Consider the following 24,901-nt stretch of genomic DNA (forward strand, 5'->3'; position numbering starts at 1 on the left):
GATTGTATGTAAACCAAACTCTGTGTGTGTAGCATGATCAAAAGAACAACACAGGGGAAAAAACTGGATTTCCCCAATAGGGATGAATAAAGTACTTTTCCTGTTGCATTACGTTACATCTCAATTTCTAGTTTCAAGCCTTTTTTTCTTTTTTTTTAAAGTTACATTTTTGTTTTTTTTCCTTTATTGGCAGGACAGCTGAAGAGAGACAGGAAATGTGGGGAGTAGAGAGTGGGGGTGTCCTATTCAGAGTCCCAGAAATCAGGGGACAATTTAGGGCGGGGCCTATGTGTGATTTTCAAGTGGTGACAATGGAAACCTGAATTTTTTTTGCAGCACTCAAAGACACTCTGACACTCTACATAAGCATCAGCTCATATCACGTCTGGTATGAAATAAGGATGCATCTTGCTAAACAAGCTAGCACTAGTGTTAGCTATTTTACGCTGAATTTGCTACCTCTCCAGCTCCACTCATGCCCAAATATGGTCAATCCTGGTTCATAAAAAAGAACATCTTAGACGTCACAGGGACTTTGCCTCTGAGAGAAACCATCATGTTCAGGTGGAAATACAGAAGCTGGAGACCTACCTGTCCTCCGTTGGAGGTGGAAAAGATCCTCATGGTTCCTCCGCACTGTTTGACGTACCAGAGGAACCACAGAGCCGACACCTCGTGGGGTTCAGAGGTCACGTTCACGTTCACGAAGAGCGTGGCGAAGCGACGAACAGTACTGGAGACAAAGGAGTGCATGAGTAGTTAGAACTACATGAAGACTCAGGAAAGAAATTACGGTGGAGGAACATTTTCAAGGTGATTCTGTGTGTTCGTATGAGGATGATACTCAGATTTATATGTCTGATCCTTTCGGAGAGATCTCATTCTAACAGACAAACAACCCAAAACACAAAGTCTACAGTCCAGGTATGATCCAGTCTGAGGTATAAAACAGACCCTGCTCAGATTCAAATCTCTCTCTCAGTTACCTGGTCCAGCAGATCTTCTCAAACAGCTGCAGCATGGTCATCTTGTCCCACTCCTCAGCGTGGGGAGCTCTCCAGGGAGCCTCTCTGGGAATCTGAAACACAGGACCAACATATGTTTAGATTCTAAAATGATTGGACACTGAGCATGAGAAAGGTAAAATCAATAAGGCTGCTTTCTTTACCTCCTGGCCCATCTCGTCCATCGTCCTGAACAGGTTGTTGAAGTCCAACAAGACGAGGGGGTTCCACATGGGGGGGAAGGAGCCTTTGAACGGGTACGACTTTCCCTGTTGGATAGAGAAAATCCCAAGCATTAGCATCACAAGCTCACCAAGGAAGAGGGTTCCTTCTTTGGATGCTATCTTTGTGTTGAGCTATTGTCGGGTTATGAACATGAACCCTTGTACGAACTCCTGAGCAAGTTAAGCGTGAGGCGGTCGAGGAGAGGAAGCTTTGTGGAGGAGAAGAGAAGCTACGACAACTCAGATCCACCTCACTAGACTTCAGTTTTGGGCGGCCATTTTTTCCAAGCTGTGTTGATGTGACACAGAGGAAATTCAAAGTGATTCAGAGGCTAAACATATTGACATTAGAGAATATTTAGCAATAGAATTAACTGTTATAAACAGGGTTTGTAAGTCATGCTGGAAACATGAGATATTTGCAGGTTTTTGCAGATTGCACAAGTTCTTTCTTCGTTTTGCACTTAAGTTGACCTTTTTAAGAAACTACTGGAAGCATATTTTAATCTAAAGTCCTGTTTTTTGTTTTGTTTTGAAGGCAGTTTTGATTATTTAATATACTTTTTCAAATACAGAGGCAATTAAAGCAAAACCAATCGGCAAAAATACTGCAAAATACTCGAAATGAACATATTGAGCAATAAAAACAGAGTAAAGTCAATCAAGAAGGAATAAAATAGACGAGAATAATAAGATAAATGTGACAGAAATGTAAAAAATACTCAAAATAATAACTTGTGTACAGATGTAACTGTGCATTTATGCTTTTTAAATTGACCATCTAACAATATAAAAGAAAAACAGCAGAAAAAATAACAAAATATATCCTTGAATTAAAGCCCTCTTACACTGAAACATCTCAGTTCATGATTGTTGTCTCAAAGTCAAAGCTTTAAACTTTTTAGGGACTATCTTGGACTCTTTCAGACGCTTGATAAAAAGTGAAAATGTTGGTATTCACCCTCAGATAACCTTTTGTTGACTTCCAGGTTGCTTAGTCATACTGACTCTGAGTTTACTCACAGAGTTTAGTCTGAAAGTGGAGGAACAGCTTCGTTTATTGATGGTTATGTAACATTCTACCACTGATTGAAAGATCCAGAGTCATCACAGAGTGATAAGAGCGTCCACAATCCAAGGTCGAGTATAAAAACTCCCACATGGACGTGCAGACTCTTCTTTCTCTCTGAGTGAACACGGTGGGTTTGTTTGTGTGTTGATGCATCAATCTCTGACGTTTAGTTTGACATGTTCATTTCTCCAAACTGATTCCACGTCTGCGTCCGCTGACAGAAGACGAAGGAAACATGGACGCTCAAAGTGCTGCATTTAGTCTGATTGTTTGGCTTTTTTTGCTGCAGGATTTCTGTCGCTGTAAAGTCTACTCTAACCACTCATCTCTTTCTGGCACTTCCTGGGATTTAGGGCCATTTTTATCAGTTACCATATCTTTACAGCTCCTACATAAAGACATAAACTTCACGCGGCTCATTTCATTCACCTAAAGCATCATTGTTGGAACATTTAACAGACAAGCTTTTACAGCTTGTGTCTGACTTTTACACACGAAAACCTCAGAAGAAATAAAGATCTTCTTCTGTGAAGGTACAGATCATTTGCGTGGAGATTTTTAGATTTAGAGGTTAGAGACATAACAAGGAGAAGAACAAGGACAGTGCTTACAGATGCTCAAAGTCTGACATATTATTGAGAGTTAAGACAGGAACCTGTGATGCAATTTGTATCAACTTAATATCACATGAGGATGGGCGATGAGGACACAACAGGACGGATGTGATTCTACAATTTGTAGTTTTTTTATTCAGATAAGAGAGAAGGCTTCAGATTTAAAAGTTCACATTCATTCTAGCCAAATTCCTGATGGGGGTAAAAACATACGTCACACCAGCTGAGACATCACTCTCAAAAAATAAACTCCTGACAAATAGACACCATGATTTCAAGCAACAGGGCTGCTGTTATAGGTCACCAGTAGATGGCAGTAGTAGTTAGTGATATGTCTTGTTTTTAATTAGAGCTGAGAGGCAGAAGGGGTCCCAGGTTTCTGATTGAGATCCCTCCAGAAGTCCTGTAGAGAACCCAGCATGCTGAGGCCCACGGGGTGAGCACTGAGGAATATCTGTGTATCGTCTGCGTAACAGCGAATCAAAATATCCTGTTTACTGATAACATGAACGAGAAGGAGCATTTATAGGGACAATGTGTCACTATTAATGTAAGATCGACCCAATAACTAATCTGTTTGGATTGTACTGTTATTATTATTGCACTCTGGAACATATTTAACCCCCAAATTCGACTCACACACACTCACACACGGACAGATGATCGAGCATCTCCCGTGAAACAACAGGTCTGTCACCATGGTGATGCTGCCCAAGTGAATACACGGGGGGATAAAGAAGACGAGGAGGAGGAGGAGGAGGAGGAGGAGGAAGCAGCATCTGTTTCCACATCAGTGAGCAATGATTCAGCCTCACTCTGAGGGGAAACTGTAAACAGAGACCCAGCTGAACGTGTCTCTGCGATCACTTCTTTAACATGTTTATCTGTCACTGATGAGAGAAACATCATCTATCAGGAACATAAGGTCGGCCTTGAAGGAGGAGGGTTATAATCTGACTAACCGTGGCCACATTCAGCAGATTCATCTTCTCAGGGTCTGTTCTCTGTCTGTTCTGTGTGTCTGTGTAAAGCTCCAAAGCAGGAAAATGTTTCAGGAGACGCAATCACATTAAGAACTCTGCAGAATTTATTAGCCAGATGGAAACTGAATAAAGCTGTAGCACCATAACCTACAGACGTTTCATAAATGTGCATCTGGACGTAGGCATTTCAGCATTTTTTCAGCCAATTTATTGTCATTAAATGAGTCAAATCTGTTCATAGCTACTGTATGTAGTGAGACAGATTTCAGACGACTTTAGCGAGAGATACAGTGAAACTGAGATTGGGCAGAGACAGATGGGCTGTGGCTCCATGGCTGAAACAGAGCGCAGATAGTTGGTGTCTATCAGAGAACAGGGTACTGATCTGAACTAATGGGTCATCAAACTGGGCACTGGTCAGCCTCAGGTAGCTGGAAGCAGGAGGAGAGTTCATCTAGACACAGTTCATGGAGGAGGAGGGGACGTTAACCATGCTGTATGCGTACGATAAGACATGACACGATATGATAGATTTGATACGATGTGATATAACTACAAGACAGATACGATACGGCAGGATACAACGCAATACAACTTGATACAACAGATGCGATGACACCATACAACACGACAGATACGTTCAGATACGACACGATACAACACGTTGGATATGATAGGACATCTTTTCCCCTTTAGAAAATCTGTCGTGCACAGAAGTGCTACACACCTAAACCGTCTGTTCAATGGTAATCACGATGTTATGAACCCAGAGCTGACCGCATTTTGTTTTCAGACATACCTGGAAGTTTTAATCTGAATGAGTTGCACTTACTATGTAAGAAATAACAAAAATGTTCCTTGCAAAAGCCTTGCAAGGCAAAAAAATGCTTCACTTGTGATCTGCACACAGCTGAAACGGGTCCAAACAAGTCAGCCACATCCCAATAAATTCACCTCACTAACTGGGAAACACTTCGCCCATGGAGTTAGCATATAGCAGCTAGCTAAAGAGACAAGATTGATCTGAAAGAGGAGCTAATTAATGACCTACGTTCACTTAAACATCAGAAACATGACTTTGTAAAGCGTTTCTAAGACTATCTTGGAAAAGAGTTTGTTTACAGTGATTTATAGCAGGTTTTAAAGATGACATATCATGCAAAATCGACTTTTTAATGGTTCTCTACCTGAAATATGTGTCCCTGTCTACAAACCCCCCGAGAATGAATAAAATCCATTCTGCCCCTGTTCTGATTTCTCCACCTTTCTGTAAATGTGTGCTGAAACCAGCCGTTTCAGTTTTCAGTGTTTTTCATACGTCACAACGCCATCCGGTCTGTAACAGGAAGTCAGAGCTCGGAGCTTGTTCAGCCCATAGACTGTATAAAATACAACTCAACCCCTCCTCCGTTTTTCATTCCCTGCACACATGTGTGCTAACAAGGAGCTTAGGAGGGAGGCATGCTAGTTGTAGGCTGTCTTAATAAACACAAAGGTCGCTTTGACTCCCCACGTCTGCAGATTTGAAGATCTAGTGGATGATTTTTATTTATCATGGATAAGTGCTAGCGCTAGTTAGCATAGCCACATAGCTACATGTTGGTAGCCGTGTACCAAGACACACGTCGACATACTGACAAATAAAACAACAAGAAACACTAAATCTGTGACCAATGGTTCAGAAAGGTCCTGCTGCAGGCGCCTCTCCGTCAGGATCAGATTCTGGATCAGATTCAGAGGGTTGAAGTAACGCGGGTCTCTGAGCAGCCGTGTATATTCAGCCAACATGTAAACATTAGATCAACGTGCTGGAGAGCCGATGCCACACCCACTTCCTGAGGGGGCGTGGTCAGAGAGAAAACAGACTGTTCTGAGGAGGACTGAAGAAGAGGGTTTTTCAGGCAGACCAAAATCTGATTTCAAAGTGTTTTTTTGAGCATAAACTTTAAAGACATGTTTTGGGGACCTCTTAGACCAATATATATTGATGAAAAAAGCGTGATATGTCACCTTTAATGAGCTTCTTGCAGATTGAATGGGTCACCTTAATAACTAAACATGAGTTATAACAGGGTAATAAATCAACATGAAGCAAAGCTTCTGTACATTAAAAATACTCTTATTAAAACATGCATAAAGCATCAGAGTGTATTTGAGTTTATCTTCTCTGTAGAGACACTTATCACTCTTCTATATTTTATTACAGTACTGCTCTTTGTTTATCACGGAGCATCAATAACAGTAAAGTATTATCGTAGTAAAGATGCTTGCACAGCGATCACTCCCGTCTCTCTGTGCAAACAGTCACGTCTTCCACCCTGCTGCAGGCGCGGCGGGACAATCCCACGCTCCCTCGATCTGCGATAAGGCCTCCGTATTTAATCAAAGTCTGTTTTCCCATCTCTGATAGTGATAGCTCATTAATAAATCCTGTGCTGAGAGCTGCAGCTGTCTGTTAGGCAGCAGTTTGCTGATAAGGGAAACCAGCGCCGGCCTTTTGGATTACAATCTGCCAAACAAAAGCTGATTAGCTACGCGGATTGCTTGAAAGCTAGCTCTAATTACACAACAGCTCACATGCTGGGTTACTTTTAGCTGCTGTCCTGTGAAGTAATGTAGACAGCGTAGTGAAGTTTAATCAAAGCAGGTTTCCTTTGTGCAGAGATTAGAGAAATGTTACCTGCTCTGTCTGCTGCATGGAGGCTAATCCAAAGATGCTTACAACTGAAGGTGGAAAGGTGCAAGATTAAAATCTTGTGATTAGAGATGATGCATCAAGTAATTCTGCAGAAAGTCCAGGTGAAGGGATAAATATTCAATAAAGAGAAAATATAAAGACTGATGCTTCCTCTGGCACAAAACTAAAGGCGTTTCGACCGGTGGACCCACAGTCTAAATTTAGTTCAGGGGTAGATAATCTCCCCCCTAAAAAGCCCCTGCTAGGGGGGTAGTAGTTTTCAAAGGTCCCGGGACTTTCGGGGGGCGGGGCCTGCAATGCTGAACGTGTCTGATTGGTAGATTAACCTCAGTGTTTTTATTCCTCCCTCCGTCCACAATAACATCACACACATCTGTGATTCTCTTGATTTCTCTTTCTTTCATTAGTTTTTATTTGTTCTATCTTTTTTGTATGTGTGTGTACTTTTCAAAAGAAGAAGCTGTGATTCTCCAGGTCAACTTTTTTGCCAAATTATTTTTTGTCAAAAATTTGCCTTTTTTTTTTTTAAATTTTTTTTCTTCAAAATTTTGATTTTTCAAAAAAAAAAAAAATTTTTTTTTTTTCCAAAAAAATTTTTTGTCAATTTTTTTTTAAAATTTTCTTTTGTCAAAATTTTTTTTTTCGAATTTTTTTTTTTGTCAAATTTTTCCCAAAACCATTCCCAGTCATTGTTTTTTTCCATCTGTGATTCTCTTGATTTCTCTTTCTTTCATTAGTTTTTATTTGTTCTATCTTTTTTGTATGTGTGTGTACTTTTCAAAAGAAGAAGCTGTGATTCTCTTGATTTAGCAGCTTGTAACAGTAGTCTTCTCTCAGCCCACCGTGAATGCGTCTCTCCTCCCGGTGTTCCGGTTTTAAAAGTGACCCTGTAAACTGGAGACCTTCAGCTGAACGTGTCAGTGTTTGTGGAGTTTACACAGCTGTTGAAACACAGAGGGAGTTCCTGGGAATGCAAACTAGTTTAGTTTTTATTAAGATTTCAAAATATCCTCATCAGATATTTAATGATCGTCTAAAGACGTTTATGAGGGATGCATCAGGCTGAGAGTCTCCAGTTAACAGGGTCGCTGTTTAAACCAAAACACCGGCCGATCTCTGCCACGGCTTTTTGAGTTCAAAAGGATTTTAAAGCCGTGTTTTTTTTGTCGAATTTTTTTTTTGTCAAAAATTTTTTTGTCAAATTTTTTTTTTGTCAAATTTTTTTTTTGTCAAAATTTTTTTTTTGTCAAAAATTTTTTTAGTCAAAATTTATTTATATTTTTTAATTTTCCATTTTTTTTGTTCAATTTCTTATGTCAAATTTTTTTTTGTCAAATTTTTTTTTTTTTCAATTTTTTCCAAAAACCATTCACAGTCATTGTTTTTTCATCTGTGATTGACTTGATTTCTCTTTCTTTCATTAGTTTTTATTTGTTCTATCTTTTTTGTATGTGTGTGTACTTTTCAAAAGAAGAAGCTGTGATTCTCTTGATTTAGCAGCTTGTAACAGTAGTCTTCTCTCAGCCCACCGTTAATGCGTCTCTCCTCCCGGTGTTCCACTTTTAAAAGTGACCCTGTAAACTGGAGACCTTCAGCTGAACGTGTCAGTGTTTGTGGAGTTTACACAGCTGTTGAAACACAGAGGGAGTTCCTGGGAATGCAAACTAGTTTAGTTTTTATTAAGATTTCAAAATAGCCTCATCAGATATTTAATGATGGTCTAAAGACGTTTATGAGGGATGCATCCGGCTGAGAGTCTCCGGTTAACAGGGTCGCTGTTTAAACCAAAACATCGTCCGATCTCTGAGATCACGGCTTTTTGAGTTCAAAAGGATTTTAAAGCCGTGTTGAAACGTCTGTGCTACTCGTGCTTATCTCCTCTCATGTGTTGATTCAGTGAATCCATCTGTGATGAAATATAGCACCATCTAAAACAGCGCCAGCTGAGTCTCTTCATGCTAACAGGCTAACTGTTGTGTTGCTCATAATGATACCTGCCTGTCCGTCTGCTTCTATGGTGTCATCTGTGATGAATGACATTCCTCTTTGTGTTACTGCCCTCTACTGGTCTGGTGGTGTAGTGCATTTACTTTATTTCCTCCATATGTCACTGGCCTGATTTACACAATCTACCCGGGACTTCAGCCCGCGGTCGAAACGCAGACAACAATGGGGGCACAGGAACCTTTTAGTTCAGGGGGAAGTAGTTCTGGGGCTAAAACACCACCTTGTGAGCTATTTTTTGCAACAAATGTGTTTGAAAACTTGGATATAATACAACAATACGTTGAGGTATTCATGCCCCTTTCAAGCAACAACAATCCCAGAGAACATTCAGATATTTCTCATAATTTTATGATTTATTTTCTTGAATTTTGCCGCTCTTACCGTAGAGAATTTGAAGTCCTTCGCTGCTTTTTTGCAAAATCTGATCTTGGAAATTGTGCCTTTTTTGCACATTGACCTGGAGTGGATCTAAGATGCTGCCATTATTTGGTGACCACCTTGTCCTTTGTCATGTTCTGCAGAATGACAACCCAAGTCTGAATGTTTGAGTCCATGGAGCAGCTTTGTTGCATTATTTCCCCCACTTCCTCTCTTGCATGATTTAAGCTAAGGTGCTGCTCTGTCTTGTTATTCCTCAGTCTCACTATTTGTGCTCTGCACTGCCGTCAGGTTCACTCTGTCTTTAATATTAATGCTGCTGTTGTCTCTCCTGCTGCTGATGAGGATCACATCGCTTTATCATCCCTGACAACCCCACTCCAGACCCGGACTCTCGCCTTGTAGAGTCTGATAAATGGAACCTGTTGTTCCTTAATGCACCAAAAAGAGACGCTAGCAAGGATGACATTAAGATTTGTAAAGGTTTGGATACAGGAAAATATATTTCCAGGGTGTGCAGAACATTTCATACAAAGTGTTAGAGCTGCAGAGGAACCTCTTGTTGGTTTAAAATGAGAGAATGTTGCATGTAATGAAAGTATCAGGTACCTAACCTTGATACAGAGAGACACTGACATGCATAGCAGAGTAAATACAAATATTAGATAACTGTGGGGTTGTGTAGTTTCCTCTCTGAGCGTTTCGGGGAATACACATATTGGCAGCATTTCTGCAGAGTCAGCTGTGGGATCAGTGACACCAGAAATAGAGCTGCTACAAATGCATGCACACACACACACACACACACACACACGCACACACACACACACACACACACAAAGAAACACAGACAAAAACACTGTCTGACACCGACAGGGCTGAGCAGCTTTTGATGAGGCCTGCTGCCATGGAAACCCGCCAGGAAGCTACGAGATGTGTGTGTGTGTGTGTTTGTGTGTGTGTGTGTGTGATCCTGGGCCTTGGAGTGGATCTTGCAGAGATAGTAGCTAAGGAGACACACAGGAGCTCCCACACTTGAGTATGTATGAGCTCACAGTTGGTTCCTGCTGTTCCTTCGACTCACCAAAGATTCGTGTTCGAACCGCTGCCGGAGCCGAACGTCACGCTGCTGACATTTCACAGCGCTGCAGAAGTAGGTCATGTCAATAGTGCATCAGTGCCAAGGACACAGTGGTGAGATGACTGGCACACTGACCAAAGAGGAGTCAGGCACAGGATGTTCAAATGAAGAGATATGAAGCAAATCAGAACTGAGATCATATCGGGACGGTTTATCACGACGGCCTAACGATGCAGAAGTCATGTTGTGATTTAGTAAGACTGTTTCTCCTCTCTGAATACTTGCAGCACATTTTTAGCAAGTTCCAAATCCTGTCCTCTTCTGAAAGAGAGAAAAACACCCACACCTGTGACGCCATTTTTACTCTCATCAGCTTGTTGCAGCTACACTTGTTCTTCTTCTCTATCGGTTTCCCCAGGAACTAGAGACTTTTTGAGGATCTATGTGCTTTTCAACCGCAGGAACCAGGGTCTCAATCTAGTTCCTGGGTAGTTAATCTCCCCCTGAAAAGTCCCAGTTTGGGGGGGTAGTACTTTTTAAAGGTCAAGGAACTTTGATGATTAACTTCCTTTAATAACTCCTTAACATTCGTCTTCCCTGAGCCTGATAGTCAGCTCCCCATGTGACGGCCAAATTCAGAGTTGTTGATCAGAGTCTCTGATCCGTCACAGCACAGGATCTGATACGTTTCTATTCTAGTCAATGTGTTAACTTCCACTGGATCCGCTCCGTTGCGTCCTCCAGGTCAGATACACAAGACTTCTATGTTTCCCGGGTGCCGGAGCACGACGCATCAATCTCAACAGAGCAGATGGAGCGGGACAGGAAGTCAGGTTTCACCAAAACAAAATGAAAACATCCGGTTAATTTTCAGAATAAAACACTCTGTGTTATCACCAGATCGTATTTCACTGAACTACAACAACAAACCAAAGTCATGATGAGCGGAGCCAGGCCTGGAGTCAACAGGTCAGAGGTTTTCAGAGGACCAGAAAGACAACATGGAGGAGGAGAGGAGGAGGAGGAGAAGAATGCTTGATTCAGGGATTACCAAGGGGAAAAACTCGGTCACATGACTCCAGCTGTCCGGCGGTCCTGCTCCGTGCCGAGCTTTGAAAACGCAACAGGTGGGTGTTGACGGATAAGGGAGCACGGAGCCGAACAGGACACGGATCTGATGTGTCTTACTGTCTCGAGGAACAATAGCTTCTGGAATACAGGACTGTACCAAACATGAGCAACCAAACTGGAGCTCCTGAAAAGTGCAGATGCGGCATTAACCAGGAATCCCTGGACGACAGTGAGTGATCAAAATGATCCTCCCTGGTAAGAACTGCTTTACATCGGATCAAAAAACTGTTTTAAAATGTTTAATAATGTGATTTAAAACTTGCAATTGAAATGCAAAAATACTGAAATTCTGTAAATTATAGAAATCAGAAAAAGTTAATAATCTAAAGGCTTTTTTTTTTTTTTTTTCTACACTTTTCTTTGCTTCCACATTCCTTTGTTTATATATTAACATGGTGGAAGTCTGATGTTACAGTCTGAACAGTGACCCTGTAAACTGGAGACCTTCAGCTGAAAAGTTCCTGGAACTCGAAAGCACCTTATATGTAATGCTTGTTTTTCTTGGATAAAAAAATAATAATAACAGAATATAATATTTCCTTTATCAGGGCCAACATATATCCTGCCTCCCTAGTTATTTGATGTTATGTAAAAGGGGTGTGGCCTCATGATTGACAGCTCTGTTGACCAATGAGGATCCTGCATCGCACCGGATTATCAGAGAGGAGGAGGAACGGTGAGAGGAAACGTGACAAACACTAAAACAGGAGTCACTGAACTTTCCATAACCTACATATGAATGTGTGACGCTGTGGACTGGACCCACCTGAGGGACGCTTTATACGACCACTCAGGTGTGCCAATAATTAATAACCCTGCAGCTGTTAATATTTATTGTGTACCTTTAATAACTTCCTGTTCTCAGTTAGCCTCACACACCCATAAAAATGTCCTGCTTTCATTTCTCTCCTGCAGATTAATGCGATAGTGCACTGAGGTGATTTATGAGGGTTTGTTTTGTTTGTAGTTTGTTTGTGTAATTATGAGCAGAAGGCTCAACGTGCAGGACTGAAGGTTTCTATATGAAGCAGTGAAGGTGGGTATGTACTAAACTCAAAGTCCATCTCTGGAGGTAAGATTCGATGACTTGAATGCAGCTGGTTTGGAGATAAGCTCTCATCTGCACACATGCAGGGAGCTTCAGGCCACACCAGGCAGCCCTGTGATTTACAGTGGGGTTAGCAGGAGCAGGGTTTGAGGCAGCGAAGGTAAATCAAATCAGGTAGAGGAACAAAACAGCGTTAAGGACAGCGGTGCATCAACGCTAACAAGATATGCAGGAAAGTAGAATAATAACAAAGATCAGCCTTCCTTCTTTGTTTGCGTCTGCTGTCCTTTCATCCACTCACAGAAAGAGAAACCACATTACAGAGAGCCCTCAGGCTAAGATTAGCATCTCCAGTCGCTAATGCTGCAGAGGAGGAGAGGGGTGGTCTGCTGCTGCTCAGGAGACGTGCAGGACGACACCGGAGGAGCACAGTGTTCGATTCTCTGCAGCAGAGTACCTCGGATTTCTCTGAACGAGCACGAGGAGTAACGTTACAGCAGACATGAACCGAATGCAAAGCTCACATCTAAGATGTTCCTTCTTTTTTAACATCAATGTGGTCAAACACAGCTCTGAGCATAAACATCTGATGCACCTTCTTCAACATGCATTCAGTCGCCCCTTCTTTGGGCACACCTGGCTTTAAAGATACTAAAATTGTCCTTATATCCCATGCAGATCTTTAGCACAGATGACTGAAAACTGACAGCAAAAGTGACATTTAGACCAAACCAACAAATATCCACTGTTGTGTGGCCCCATGCTAAATGCTTATAAAGGCACCAAACAGGCATGTCCGTTCTGCACCAATAGGAGGGGAAATAACTTAAAACTCTGCACTGCACCTCTTTCTTTTAGAGTTGATTTAAAAGTTATTTCACTTTTAAAGCCTTGTTCCTCCTAACATCACATATCTCCTGTCATTTTATATTCCAGCTTGATCACTGAGGTCTTTTTAATATTTTGGGGGGCTTTTACACCTCTATTTTATAGAGGAGAGGACAGTGGATAGTGTAGGAAACTGGGAGAGAGTGGGGGAATGGCATGCAGGAAAGAATCCGCAGGCTGGATTCAAGCCCAGGCCACCCACTACATGGGCGCACAACTTGGGCGCACAAGTGCATGCCTGTATGCTTCCCTTTTAAATGTTCCTCATGTGTCCCTCACAAAGAGAGAGAGCTTTCTGTTTTTATGCATCAAAACTCTGAACTCTCTGGACATTAAAACAGCGAGCTCTCTAAGTGTTTTTAAAAGGTTTATCTTTTTAATCAGGGTTTTAATTTTGAGCAATTTATTTTGATCCTTTTACTGCATTATTATCATTATTATTTTTATTTTAATTATTATTATTATTATTATTTTTTTTATTATTATTATTATTATTATTATTATTATTATTATTATTATTATTATCTTAATTATCATGATTTTTAACAACATTTATTTATCTTATTTATTTAATTATCTATTTATTTCTTGGATTTATCTGATTTTTTTCAACATTAATTCATTTTTAATTTTGTTTTTTACCCTTACTGATTTTATTAATTTTACTGTATTAATTTCATTTTATTTTTAAGTATTTTTTTTTATGATGTCTTTTGTTATTTTACCCATCTCTGCTATTTTCTGTCTCTTTTTCTTTTGTGAAGGGCTGCATGCTTGTATGTATGAAAGGTGGTATATACATAAAGTTGAGTTATCATAAAGCAGCATTTTCATCTCATCTTGCTCTCCACACAGATGGTTTTACCTCCACTGCTGTGGTGCTTCTAATCAGGAAATAGAAAGGGTGTAAACAGCTCTGGTGTTATCACCAAAGAAGAAGCAACTAGGCCAGGAGAGTTGTCCATGATCTATTTTTTGCTGCACTCAGCGGTCAATGCAAAATGCTCAATTAGCCAAAATGCTCCAACCAACAATCCACTCATGCCCCAAATACATGAACAGTCCACAGAATGTGAGCTTATTGTAGCGTTTATTGAATAACCAGACGTTCATGCTGTAAGTCACAGATTTAGCTGTCCGCAGATAACACTTAATGCCTCCATGCCTCATGAGTGATGTCAGGACATCCTAAAGAAGAGGATTTACAGCCTGTAGCTAATGGATCGGACTGAGGATGTTTGAATAATCCTTTGGAACTCGTCTCGCTGCAGAACTCAAACTGAGGATTGAAACTCCAAAAAGCCGTTTGCAGAATATTTCCTGGTGTTGAAATGACCGCGCAGAGAGCTGCGACACTCACCTTGACATAATGCAGCAGGCTCTCCTCCTCGTTGACTTTGTAGGTCTTGATGTTGTACTCTTTGGCCAATCGGAGGATGCGGTTCTGAGTTGGACCGATGTAAGCTCCGCCCAGGTCGACCCACTTTGTCTCCTTGTTCTGAAACAGGAACCAAAATCCAAGTCAAGACAAAAAGACACATTCAACATTCAACCAACTCCCAACGCTGGAAAATCTCCTCTCTTGTGCTTTTGACTTTGAGGCTGTTGATGACGAGGGGTTCAGTCATGCCTTGCATGTCAAAAACCACCAAAAAACATCCATCCTGGGTCTACAAACTCACAGTCTTAATGAATCAGAATCAGGGGTTTAATCATCCTTGTGTACAGTACTGATTAAGCTGCTATGCAGACGACACCCAGCTCTACACAGCTGTTGATCCTGATGAGCAGACCTCTTTCCACAGCTCCAAATAAGACTGAAGCAAAAATGTCTCCAGGCCTTGTTTAAAGGCAAAGATATAAGTTTTTAACCCTGATCTAAAGATGACTAGAAATGTAATTCTTTACCTCAAAGTTGCAAGTTTGGCATGTGATATGCTTTGTGTTTAAGCGATCATGAAAAGACCAGAGTTAGGCACAGAAAGGGAAAAGTACCATAACCAGAAGAGGTACTGCAAGCACTGCTCAGATTATTGATATTTTCTTTGGATATGTAATAAAATTACAAATAAACATCCCACAACTTTGATAACAACACTGCAAAAAGAGTTTGTGTTGCCGTCCCTGTTTCTTAAAAGATGCAGACAATGTTGTGCATGCATTTCCATGAAGCTAGCTTGAGGAACAACCAAAGTGAGAGCTGTGTCTGAATACTCTGCACAACCTCAGACACATTCCCGTGCATGTTAGTCTCTGCAAGGGTTTTCCCTCGTCTTTGATTCTGTGTTTTTTAAGGACAGGATCTTAAGTGCAGCCAGGGACATGGAGGTTTCCAGTTTGGGGGCCTAAATACATCATTTCAGGCTTTTTGCAGGCATGTGGGAAATCAGCAGTTAAGTGTGAAGTGGCTGGGATAAGAGTTAGCATCTATAAATCTGTGGCTATGATTATCTTATGGGAAACAGTGGTCTCTGCTGCAAGGAGTTCAAATATCTAAGGGTCTTGTTCAGGTGAGAGTATTGTTGGTGTTGTTTTGGTGAAGAGAGAGCTGAACCTGAAGGCAAAGCTTTGGATTTGTGAGTTGATCTACGTTCCAACCCTTGGAGGAGCTAGAAGGTGTTGCTGGGGTGAGGTAACTTGCTGCCACCCTGACCCCAGATTAAAGGATGGATGGATGAATGATGCACAGTTTACAGATCATCCAGGAAGTATACCAGAACTTATCGTTCTTTTCTTTATCCATTCATAGATAAGTTCATGGTACACTTTGGGTGGAAATAGCTCTGTCAGATGGTCATTATGAGCAGGACAGGATCAAACTCAGAACTCCTGCAGAGGTGTCGGCTCTGGTCTTACCCGGACAGTGAAAGTTCGACCTCCGACCCGGTCCCTGGCCTCCAGCACCACAGGGCTCAGTCCATTGGCCTTCAGCAGCTTTGCTGCACTCAAACCTGCAGACAGACGGGAACAGAGGTCAGCTCAAATGTAATGCACTTCCTGTACTAAAGATAGCAGGAGCACACTCGTAAACTGCATGTGCATGATCGTCATGTGCCGTGGTAAAATGATGCCTGTTGAAAGTATGACTGCAGGTCTTGGGACTGGATCTCCTCTTAGAGTTAATAACAGACCGGCTGTGGACACACCTTCTGAACGAGCTCTCAGCGTGCTTCACATTCAGACACAACTTACAACAAGTCTGCCTCAGTGTTCACAGGGTTTGTTTTTGAGGCGTCTTGGTTCTGATTCTTTCAGGTGGAGATAGAAGAGAAGGATTATTGTGAAGTATGTTTTGAATGATGAGGATTCGTTCATCTGCAGAGAGAGAAATCTCTTTTCTTCCTTCCCCTTCAGTTCACCTCTGTTCCTTAGTCTGAGTGTTTTCTTACACACAGGATTACTTGAAGGATAATCTACCTAACATTTGACTTTTGAGTGACCTGCGTACGTATACAGAGACTTACAGGAGAAACACGGGGGGTCTCTGCATGCACTAAAAGGGTGAGACTTCTACAACAAACCACAGAGCAGCTGACCTCCTCATCATGTGAGGAAACACCGAGGTCAGAGCCGAGAGAGGAGCCTGACTTTCACTTCCACTGACTGACCGACCACAGAGCTTTTCACACACTGACCTCGGGCTATCCTCCTCATAACTGTGATTCAATAAGACGGAACGTAAATTCACTTGGGTGCAGGGAAACAACTGCAGAAGATTAGTGTGCAGCATGTGGTAACAGCAGCACTGCACTATGTCAGGGCTGCAGACCTTTCAGAGCAAAGAAACCAGAGAGACAGAGAGAGAGATAAATAAGAGATACAGAGGAGTTCACTGCATGACCAAAAGTCTCTGAACAGTTGAATTACTTCACAATCATCACTGTTTGGTGCTGCCGTCGCATCAAGTATCTGAAAAGCTTCATCATACCTCAGGGAGTGAATCCTATCAGCATCATTGAACCAATTAGCATGCACCTTGCTCGTGCAAAGATCTAATAATTCTTCTGATTGGCTGCTGATGGTTGCTAATTGTAGAGGCGTGCAGGAGAAATGTAAGTTAATGAGCTGAATTAAGCCGTTGCATCTCATTGATCGGGGTTTTTCAGATGCCCTGCAGTGGACAGGACTTCAGGAGGAGCTGGGGGGGGACTTGTTTTTAGTGATCACTGTTCACAAAGTTTCTAACAAACTGTCTCTGTGAATACAATCTGCCAAAATGTAAACCAAACAAGTCCATGTTTAAAATCAGTTTTTGAGGTACACTCTACGAGGTAAACTGGACGATTGTAGGCCCGATTTGAACTACAGTCAATCAGGAAACAAGCTGACTCCGTCCTACAGGCAATTTAGAGTCACCAATAAACCTGGTGAGCGTGTTTTTGGACTGTGGGAGGAAGCCACACTCAAAGGCACCTACCCAACCGGGGATTCGAACCAGGAATCTTCTTGGAGCCAGATTCATTAAAGCTAAAAGCTTCCTGGAGTGCAGGATTTCAGGTGTGTTTTTGTTGCATGTTGGGAGTCGTAGTCGAGTTCTTGTCTTACACTTTTCTTGACTTTTCAAATCAGTGCAGCAGATGTATTCAAACAAAGGTGACAGGAGAGTTCCATGCAGCTACATCTGGAGGTGGAGTTGAAACAGGACAAAGCCTTCATCACAGAAACAATCTGCTGTCCAGGAATGAATAAAAACAACCTGCACTAAATGCATCAGAAGTATGACAGCAGCAGGTTTCTCTGGCCTCGATCATGTGAAGAAAGCAGGAGACGACAGCAGGACTTCTCTCTGCATGTTCTCACATCTGTGCAAATATTTTCTTGGCCTTCCTCCCTCCTCTTCTTCACCTCCTCTCCTTCCAGATCCCGCTAAGCTCCGTTGAAGCTGGTGAGGTTTATACGAGTCTACACATAGTTTGTCCTGCATTACCCAACTCCCTGAACAAACACACCCACCCAGACGGACTCGGAGGACGCATTAGCCCGGACATGAGGAGGCTCACAAATCTCCCTCTGTTAAATTGATGTTATTACCTGCACTCAGCTCCAAAGGTCAGCGTCTGTCTTCTAAAACAAAGAGTGTCTGTCTGCAGCTCCTGTTTACGCCTACAGCAATCATCGCAGAAGCTGCACTCCTGATGGGACGCGGCTTTGATCGCAGGGTTTGATTTTCTTAAGAGAGACATGATTTCATATAAAGTGCTGTATAAACATGACTAATGGATCAGAATAAAGGCATCCTCACTTCAAAGCTTCCCTCTGTTGTTTACCTGTGTGCCATGAAGAGGAGGAATTAGCTGCACTAAAGGAAACACCAACATGCTGAGACTTTTCCTGAGCCGAGGGACGGACAGAGAGATTTCAACTCTGCTCATACAGCAATGAGAAATGGGAGATTGAGGGGACCATGATGAAGGCACAGTAAACAATAGCTGAGTACAAACAGATTTGATTGCTTTACTTCAAACAGGCTGTAAAAGTTCTTGTTTTTGTCCCTGACATGCTCTCATCACAGAGAGGATCCCTGCAGAGACGGACCTTAGACTGCTGTCTTCAGGGCCTCTTTCCAAACAGAGCAGGTCTAGACTGTACTCTATGTTCTATTATTAACAAAGACCCAACATCAAGACCAGATCAGATCCAGTCCCCTCTTACAAGCAGGACTCAGTCTGATCTCATCTTAATCCACCATGAGCAGAGCACTTTGCAGCATTTAGCAAGTTACAGTGGCAAGGACAAACTTCCTTTAACAGGCAGAAACCTCCAGCAGGACCAGACTCATGTTAGACACACATCTGCTGAGACCGTGTTGGAGAGAGGGATAGAGGGAGATGAAGAGAGAGAGAGAGAGATGATAGTGGGGAGACAGATAGTAGTAGTTGTAGCAGCTGGAGTCTGGCACGTCCGCAGCAGCAGAGATCCAGAGGAACCTACGAGACAAGGGAGCTCAGGGACTCCAGAAAGGTCTATGGTTAGGAACTTTAATGGGACAGGAAGAGTTAAAGCTGATTCGTCCCTGAGTTCTTCTGTCACACTCTTTTTGTTTTGGAGTTTCTTCCTCACAAATCATGAACCATATTTTCCTCCTCCTCTTTTCCATCTCCTCTAGTTTGAAGTCATCTCATTACTCATTACCGAAAATTCTGAAAACGTTGGTTCCTGTTTAGCCCGGCAGAAACCTCCAGCAGGACCAGACTCATATCAGACACACATCTGCTGAGACCGTGTTCTAGTCTTAGTGACGTCTCCTGTTGGTTTCTGAAGCGGCGTTATGAAGCGCAAAGATGGAGGTCGCCAAATCAAAAATGCTAATTCCATCTAACTTCCAGGTTAGAAACTTTTAAGTTCTTTAAATCAAAAAGTATTTAAGAATAGGGACTACGTTTGAAAATACTGGACCTCTTGTTTATTTCTGATGCAATCAACCAGAGTCAAAGTTATCTTTCTGCAGCCTTGATTCTTCTGCTGCAACAAACCGACACATGCACCGCCTGCTCACAATCAATCACTGTTACATACACCAGATGAGGTCTGCAGCATTTAACACTTCAAGAAGGATTCAGCAGGTTGACATCCTGCACCAGAGAGACCGGGTTACAGGAAAATAAAGGTCTACACAATTTCCATTCTATCTCCAGACCATGAAAGTGTGCCTAAAGGGATTACACAGAGTAAAAAGGTCAGACCTACAGAATCAAAGACAGAGAGAGCAGATTCTCCTCCTCCTCTCCTCCTCCTCTCCTCCTCTCCTCCTCTCCTCCCTCTGAGCCTGATTTCCTCCCCTGTTAGTTCACCTAAAGACATGTCTGATATTTATCAAACCTCCTCTCAGCTGGAGAGCATTCAGCAGGGTTCCTCCTGCTTCTGTGCAGATATAAGGAGGAGAAGAGGGAGGAGATATGAGCACAGAGCACAGCAGGGTGCAGGGAGGAAAGTCTGAGTCTCTTCCTGCAGGTTAAAAGTGACTGCATGTTTGCGGAGCTTTGCAGAAAGGGGACAGAGTTTCAGCTTTGAGATCATGAAACAGGAAGTTTACAGAGCTGCTAAAAATGTGTTCTCATGGGTCTGATGATATCTTTCTCTGTGTGCACCACAGACGACAGTGGAGCAGTGTTTTACAGCCAGATTCCATCAGGTCCGTCTCCAATCCATCATGGCACCAGATCTGACAGGTTTCTATTCTAGTCAATGTGTTAACTTCCACTGGATCCGCTCCGTTGCGTTCCAGCTGTGTCTCTGATCCGGCAGGTCTGAGTCCTCCGGATCAGAAACACAAGACTTCTATTGTTGCCGGATGCCGGAGCACAACGCATCAATCTCAACAGAGCAGATGGAGCGGGACAGGAAGTCAGGTTTCACCAAAACAAAATGAAAACATCCGGTTAATTTTCAGAATAAAACACTCTGTGTTATCACCAGATCGTATTTCACTTAACTACAACAACAAACCAAAGTCATGATGAGCGGAGCCAGGCCTGGAGTCAACAGGTCAGAGGTTTTCAGAGGACCAGAAAGACAACATGGATGAGGAGAGGAGGAGGAGGAGAATCTTTGATTCAGTGATTACTGCAGGGGAAACCTCGGTCACATGACTCCAGCTGTCTGGAGGTCCTGCTCCGGACCGGACACAGTCCTGTCCTGTCTCGAGGAACAATAGCTTCAGGAATACAGGACCTGAACCAAACATGGGCAACCAAACTGGAACTCCTGAAAAGTGCAGATGCTGCTGCATTAACCAGGAATCCCTGGACGACAGTTGGACATAAAAACAGTCTTAAAATGCAGAATAATTTAATTTAAAACATGCAATTAAAATGCCAAAATATTGAATTTCTTTGATGTATCGAGATCAAAAAAGGAAATCCCCTTTTTTAACTTCTAAATTCCTTTGTTTATATTTTAACACGGTTCATATTTGCTTCTTTGTTCCCCTTTAAATTCCCATAATGTCTTTGTCACATTATGTCACCCTTGCTGCCCTCCTATGACTCCATATCCTTCTGTTATTATATAAAAAAGGTCACTTCAGACACGTTCATGCAGGATCAGCAAATAAACACATAACTCCCCTTGTTTCTCTCTGCTCTTGTTTCTCTATCCTCCTCCTTTCCCCTCTCCCTTCTCCCCCCACACTCTTCCCCTCCTCCTCCCCCTCTTTCCTGCAGCACCTCCAGGCTCTGTTTGACCTAATTGTCTGCTCTCTGAGATCTCAGGAATAAATAAACCAATCAATGAATAAAAACACTGTGTGTGTGTGTGTGTGTGTGTGTGTGTGTGTGTGTGTGTGTGTGTGTGTGTGTGTGTGTGTGTGTGTGTGTGTGTGTGTGTGTGTGTGTGCGTGCGTGTGTGTTTGGTTTGTTGGGGCTGACCATCACATCAGAATAATGATGTTTGTTGTTTTTTGACCTGAAGGTGTTTGATAGGAGGGAGATGCTGAGGATAACAGTCTAATACACACACACAGATACACACACACACACACAGACAGACACACAGACTCACACACACACACACACACACACACACACACACACACACACACACACACACACACACACTTCATCTTCTGCCCTCTGTGCCATAAAATAAGAGAGAGGACAGACACGTTCCTCCAACAACAGTAATTGTTCAGATGGAGCCACTTGGCAGGAACAGATTATATGAGTCCACTGTGTGTGTGTGTGTGTGTGTGTGTGTGTGTGTGTGTGTGTGTGTGTGTGTGTGTGTGTGTGTGTGTGTGTGTGATCATCGTTGATTCTAACATTCTTGTTCTGCAGAATAAGAAGCCTCAGCTGTCTCGGGTTACATCCTTCCTGAGTCTGTAATTTATGTGGAAACTCATCTCTGAGAGTCTGATCGGTCTCAGTCTGCAGCTGTTTGCAGGAGTTCAAGTCTTCAAATTTTCAACATGTATTTTTCACTTTTATCTTTCAGTGTTCACAAATTCAAAGTATAAAAATTCAATGCAAAAAAATGCCTGAACACGTCAGCTCGTTGGCATTATTTTGTGTCATGATTCTAATTTTAAAGGTGACATATCATGCAAAATGTTCTTTTTAATGGTTCTCTACCTGAAATCTGTGTCCCTGTCTACAAACCCCCTGAAAAGTAAAAGACTCCATTCTGCCCCTGTTCTGATTTCTCCACCTTTCTGTAAATGTGTGCTGAAACCAGCCGTTTCAGTTTTCAGCGTTTTTCATACGTCACAACGCCATCCGGTCTGTAACAGGAAGTCAGAGCTCGGAGCTTGTTCAGCCCATAGACTGTATAAAATACAACTCAACCCCTCCTCCGTTTTTCATTCCCTGCACACATGTGTGCTAACAAGGAGCTTAGGAGGGAGGCATGCTAGTTGTAGGCTGTCTTAATAAACACAAAGGTCGGTTTGACTCCCCACGTCTGCAGATTTGAAGATCTAGTGGATGATTTTTATTTATCATGGATAAGTGCTAGCGCTAATTAGCATAGCTACATAGCTACATGTTGGTAGCTGTGTACCAAGACACACGTCGACATGCTGACAAATAAAACAACAAGAAACACTAAATCTGTGACCAATGGTTCAGAAAGGTCCTGCTGCAGGCGCCTCTCCGTCAGGATCAGATTCTGGATCAGATTCAGAGGGTTGAAGTAACGCGGGTCTGTGAGCAGCCGTGTATATTCAGCCAACATGTAAACATTAGATCAACGTGCTGGACAGCCGAGGCCACACCCACTTCCTGAGGGGGCGTGGTCAGAGAGCTCATTCTCATTTAAAGGCACAGACGCAGAAAACAGCCTGTTCTGAGCAGGGCTGAAAAAGAGGGGTTTACAGGCAGACCAAAATCTGATTTCAAAGTGTTTTTTTGAGCATAAACTTTAAAGACATGTTTTGGGGACCTCTTAGACCAATATATGTTGATGAAAAAAGCATGATATGTCACCTTTAATGTGTTTCCCGCACACAAATGATACCGGGACGGGGTGCAAAAGTTAAAACACACACACACACACCGCCGGGATCGGATTGGCTAGTATCGGTATTGGCAGATACCAAAGTCCAGGTATCGATATCGGTACCAGGACCTAAAAAGTAGGATCAGTGCATCCCTAGTCAAATTCAGTGTTAAAAAATTCAATGTAAACTGCTGATTCACCGAGGGGAAAGCAATTGATCGTCTCACATCGAACCAAACCGCTGGCCAATGAAGTCACGCTCCAGAGGTCATGTGATGCCGATACTTGGACAGGATTTGTGTTCTGCTTCAGTCACAAGATTCTCCACACATTCACAAACATATTAACAGAGAAACTCAGGTCTCATCTCTCATCTACTGCAGCAAAGATGATTGGATCAGTGAGTGATGCATCACAGCTACTGACCAAAGTCAAGGGAACCTTGATGTTTCAGATGAACTCAAACCAAAGTGTTCCCTGGATGTTGACGTGGATGAGTGATACCTGTCTGACATGTTGCATCAATGTGAGCTCCGTGGCTGACAGGTATAGGTAGTGGACCTCTGACTGATCCATGTTGTGCTCTTGAGTTTTATTTTATGAAACACAAACATTCCCCTGCAGAGGAATCAGCCTGAACGCCGTCCTGTGTGACATTTCATCCTCCCTGATATTTACTGACGTTTTTAGCTCCTCGGCAAAATGTTCTTTTCACAGGAACACAAACAAAAAATCCAATACCAGCTGAGTGACGAGCGAGGCTCTTGAAGCAGGGCTGCGTATCGATCCACAGCTGCAATCACATTTCCCCCCGCCTTGTGTTCTCACACACAGGAGACACTGATTGGATGTTTAAGAGCAGCAAACGGAGGAGAGGAATACTGAGGAATAATTAGAGGATGATGAGATTCAGACAGAGGAGTGATGTGAGGAATGATTACCGTCTGTGTGCACGGAGAGAAGTGATTGATTGAATCTGAATTTCAGTCTTTACAAAGTTTTAAGACGAGTTAAAACATGCAGTCTGAATCCGGTTTTGCAGGATGATGATGTTTCCTAAAAGAATCTGAGGTGGGAGCACAAACTCAAAGCTCAAGAAGCTTCAGTAAGAAGCTGCTCGTGATGCATGAAGTTACAAAACTTAATTACCAGGATGTGTTTGAGTTTCTGCATCCTCAGGCCTTTCTCTGAGTCTTCTTAATGAGACACACTAGGTTTCTTTTTACCCCCTGAGCTCTCCTGCAGTGCAGTGAGGACCATGAGTCAGCTGTTGTTCAACTTCAGGACTTTATGATTTAAATGAGGGCCATCCAGTGATTACAAAAATCAGCTGACAACTCCTCCTTAAAATGCATCAAAGCTAGAGCTCTCACGATACCAGAATTCTGATCTTTGATACAACAATAAAAAAAATGAACTGCTATCACCTCAGTCATCGTGTAGTGCTGTAAAAACCTCCCTGTCAGCGTCTGCAGGTCTGGACTAACAGAGAAGATAAAGTGATCAGGTGACTGCGCCGTCCGTCTGCAGGAGACATAAAGGTATCATGTGCACGTTTCTATGAGACACCAAAGTGACTTACAGTGTCAGTATTTAGTGACCTGGGAATGAGGAGAGTTAGCGGTGTCGTGGCTGTGATGGAGGGCAGAGCAGAGAGACACACAGCAGGCAAGAGGAAGCAAGACTCTGACACCGTCCTGCAGGTTTGTTTGGATGTTTTTATAAGTTCTTCATCATCCCCTGCACACAAGCACACAGAAAACATACACTACCAGTATTTTCTACATTGTAGATTAATACTGAAGACATCAAAACTATGAAATAATCTGGACCAGCTTTT

The 24,901-nt window shown here is 42.4% G+C and overlaps 1 protein-coding gene across 1 annotated transcript in view; it reads right to left on the minus strand.

Annotated features, from left to right (window-relative positions):
- mao (monoamine oxidase) overlaps positions 1 to 24,901 on the minus strand; it is a 44,899-nt gene that overhangs the window by 10,707 nt on the left and 9,291 nt on the right. The window contains exons 2-6 of the mRNA XM_034693968.1: positions 15,985 to 16,079; positions 14,489 to 14,626; positions 1,169 to 1,273; positions 987 to 1,078; positions 592 to 733 (exon numbers count right to left, since the gene is read on the minus strand). Of these exons, the coding sequence (XP_034549859.1) occupies positions 592 to 733; positions 987 to 1,078; positions 1,169 to 1,273; positions 14,489 to 14,626; positions 15,985 to 16,079 (572 nt within the window). The remainder of the gene's footprint in view (positions 1 to 591; positions 734 to 986; positions 1,079 to 1,168; positions 1,274 to 14,488; positions 14,627 to 15,984; positions 16,080 to 24,901) is intronic.

The sequence above is a fragment of the Notolabrus celidotus genome, chromosome 10 (assembly GCF_009762535.1).
Source record: "Notolabrus celidotus isolate fNotCel1 chromosome 10, fNotCel1.pri, whole genome shotgun sequence".
Lineage (NCBI taxonomy): Eukaryota > Metazoa > Chordata > Actinopteri > Labriformes > Labridae > Notolabrus > Notolabrus celidotus.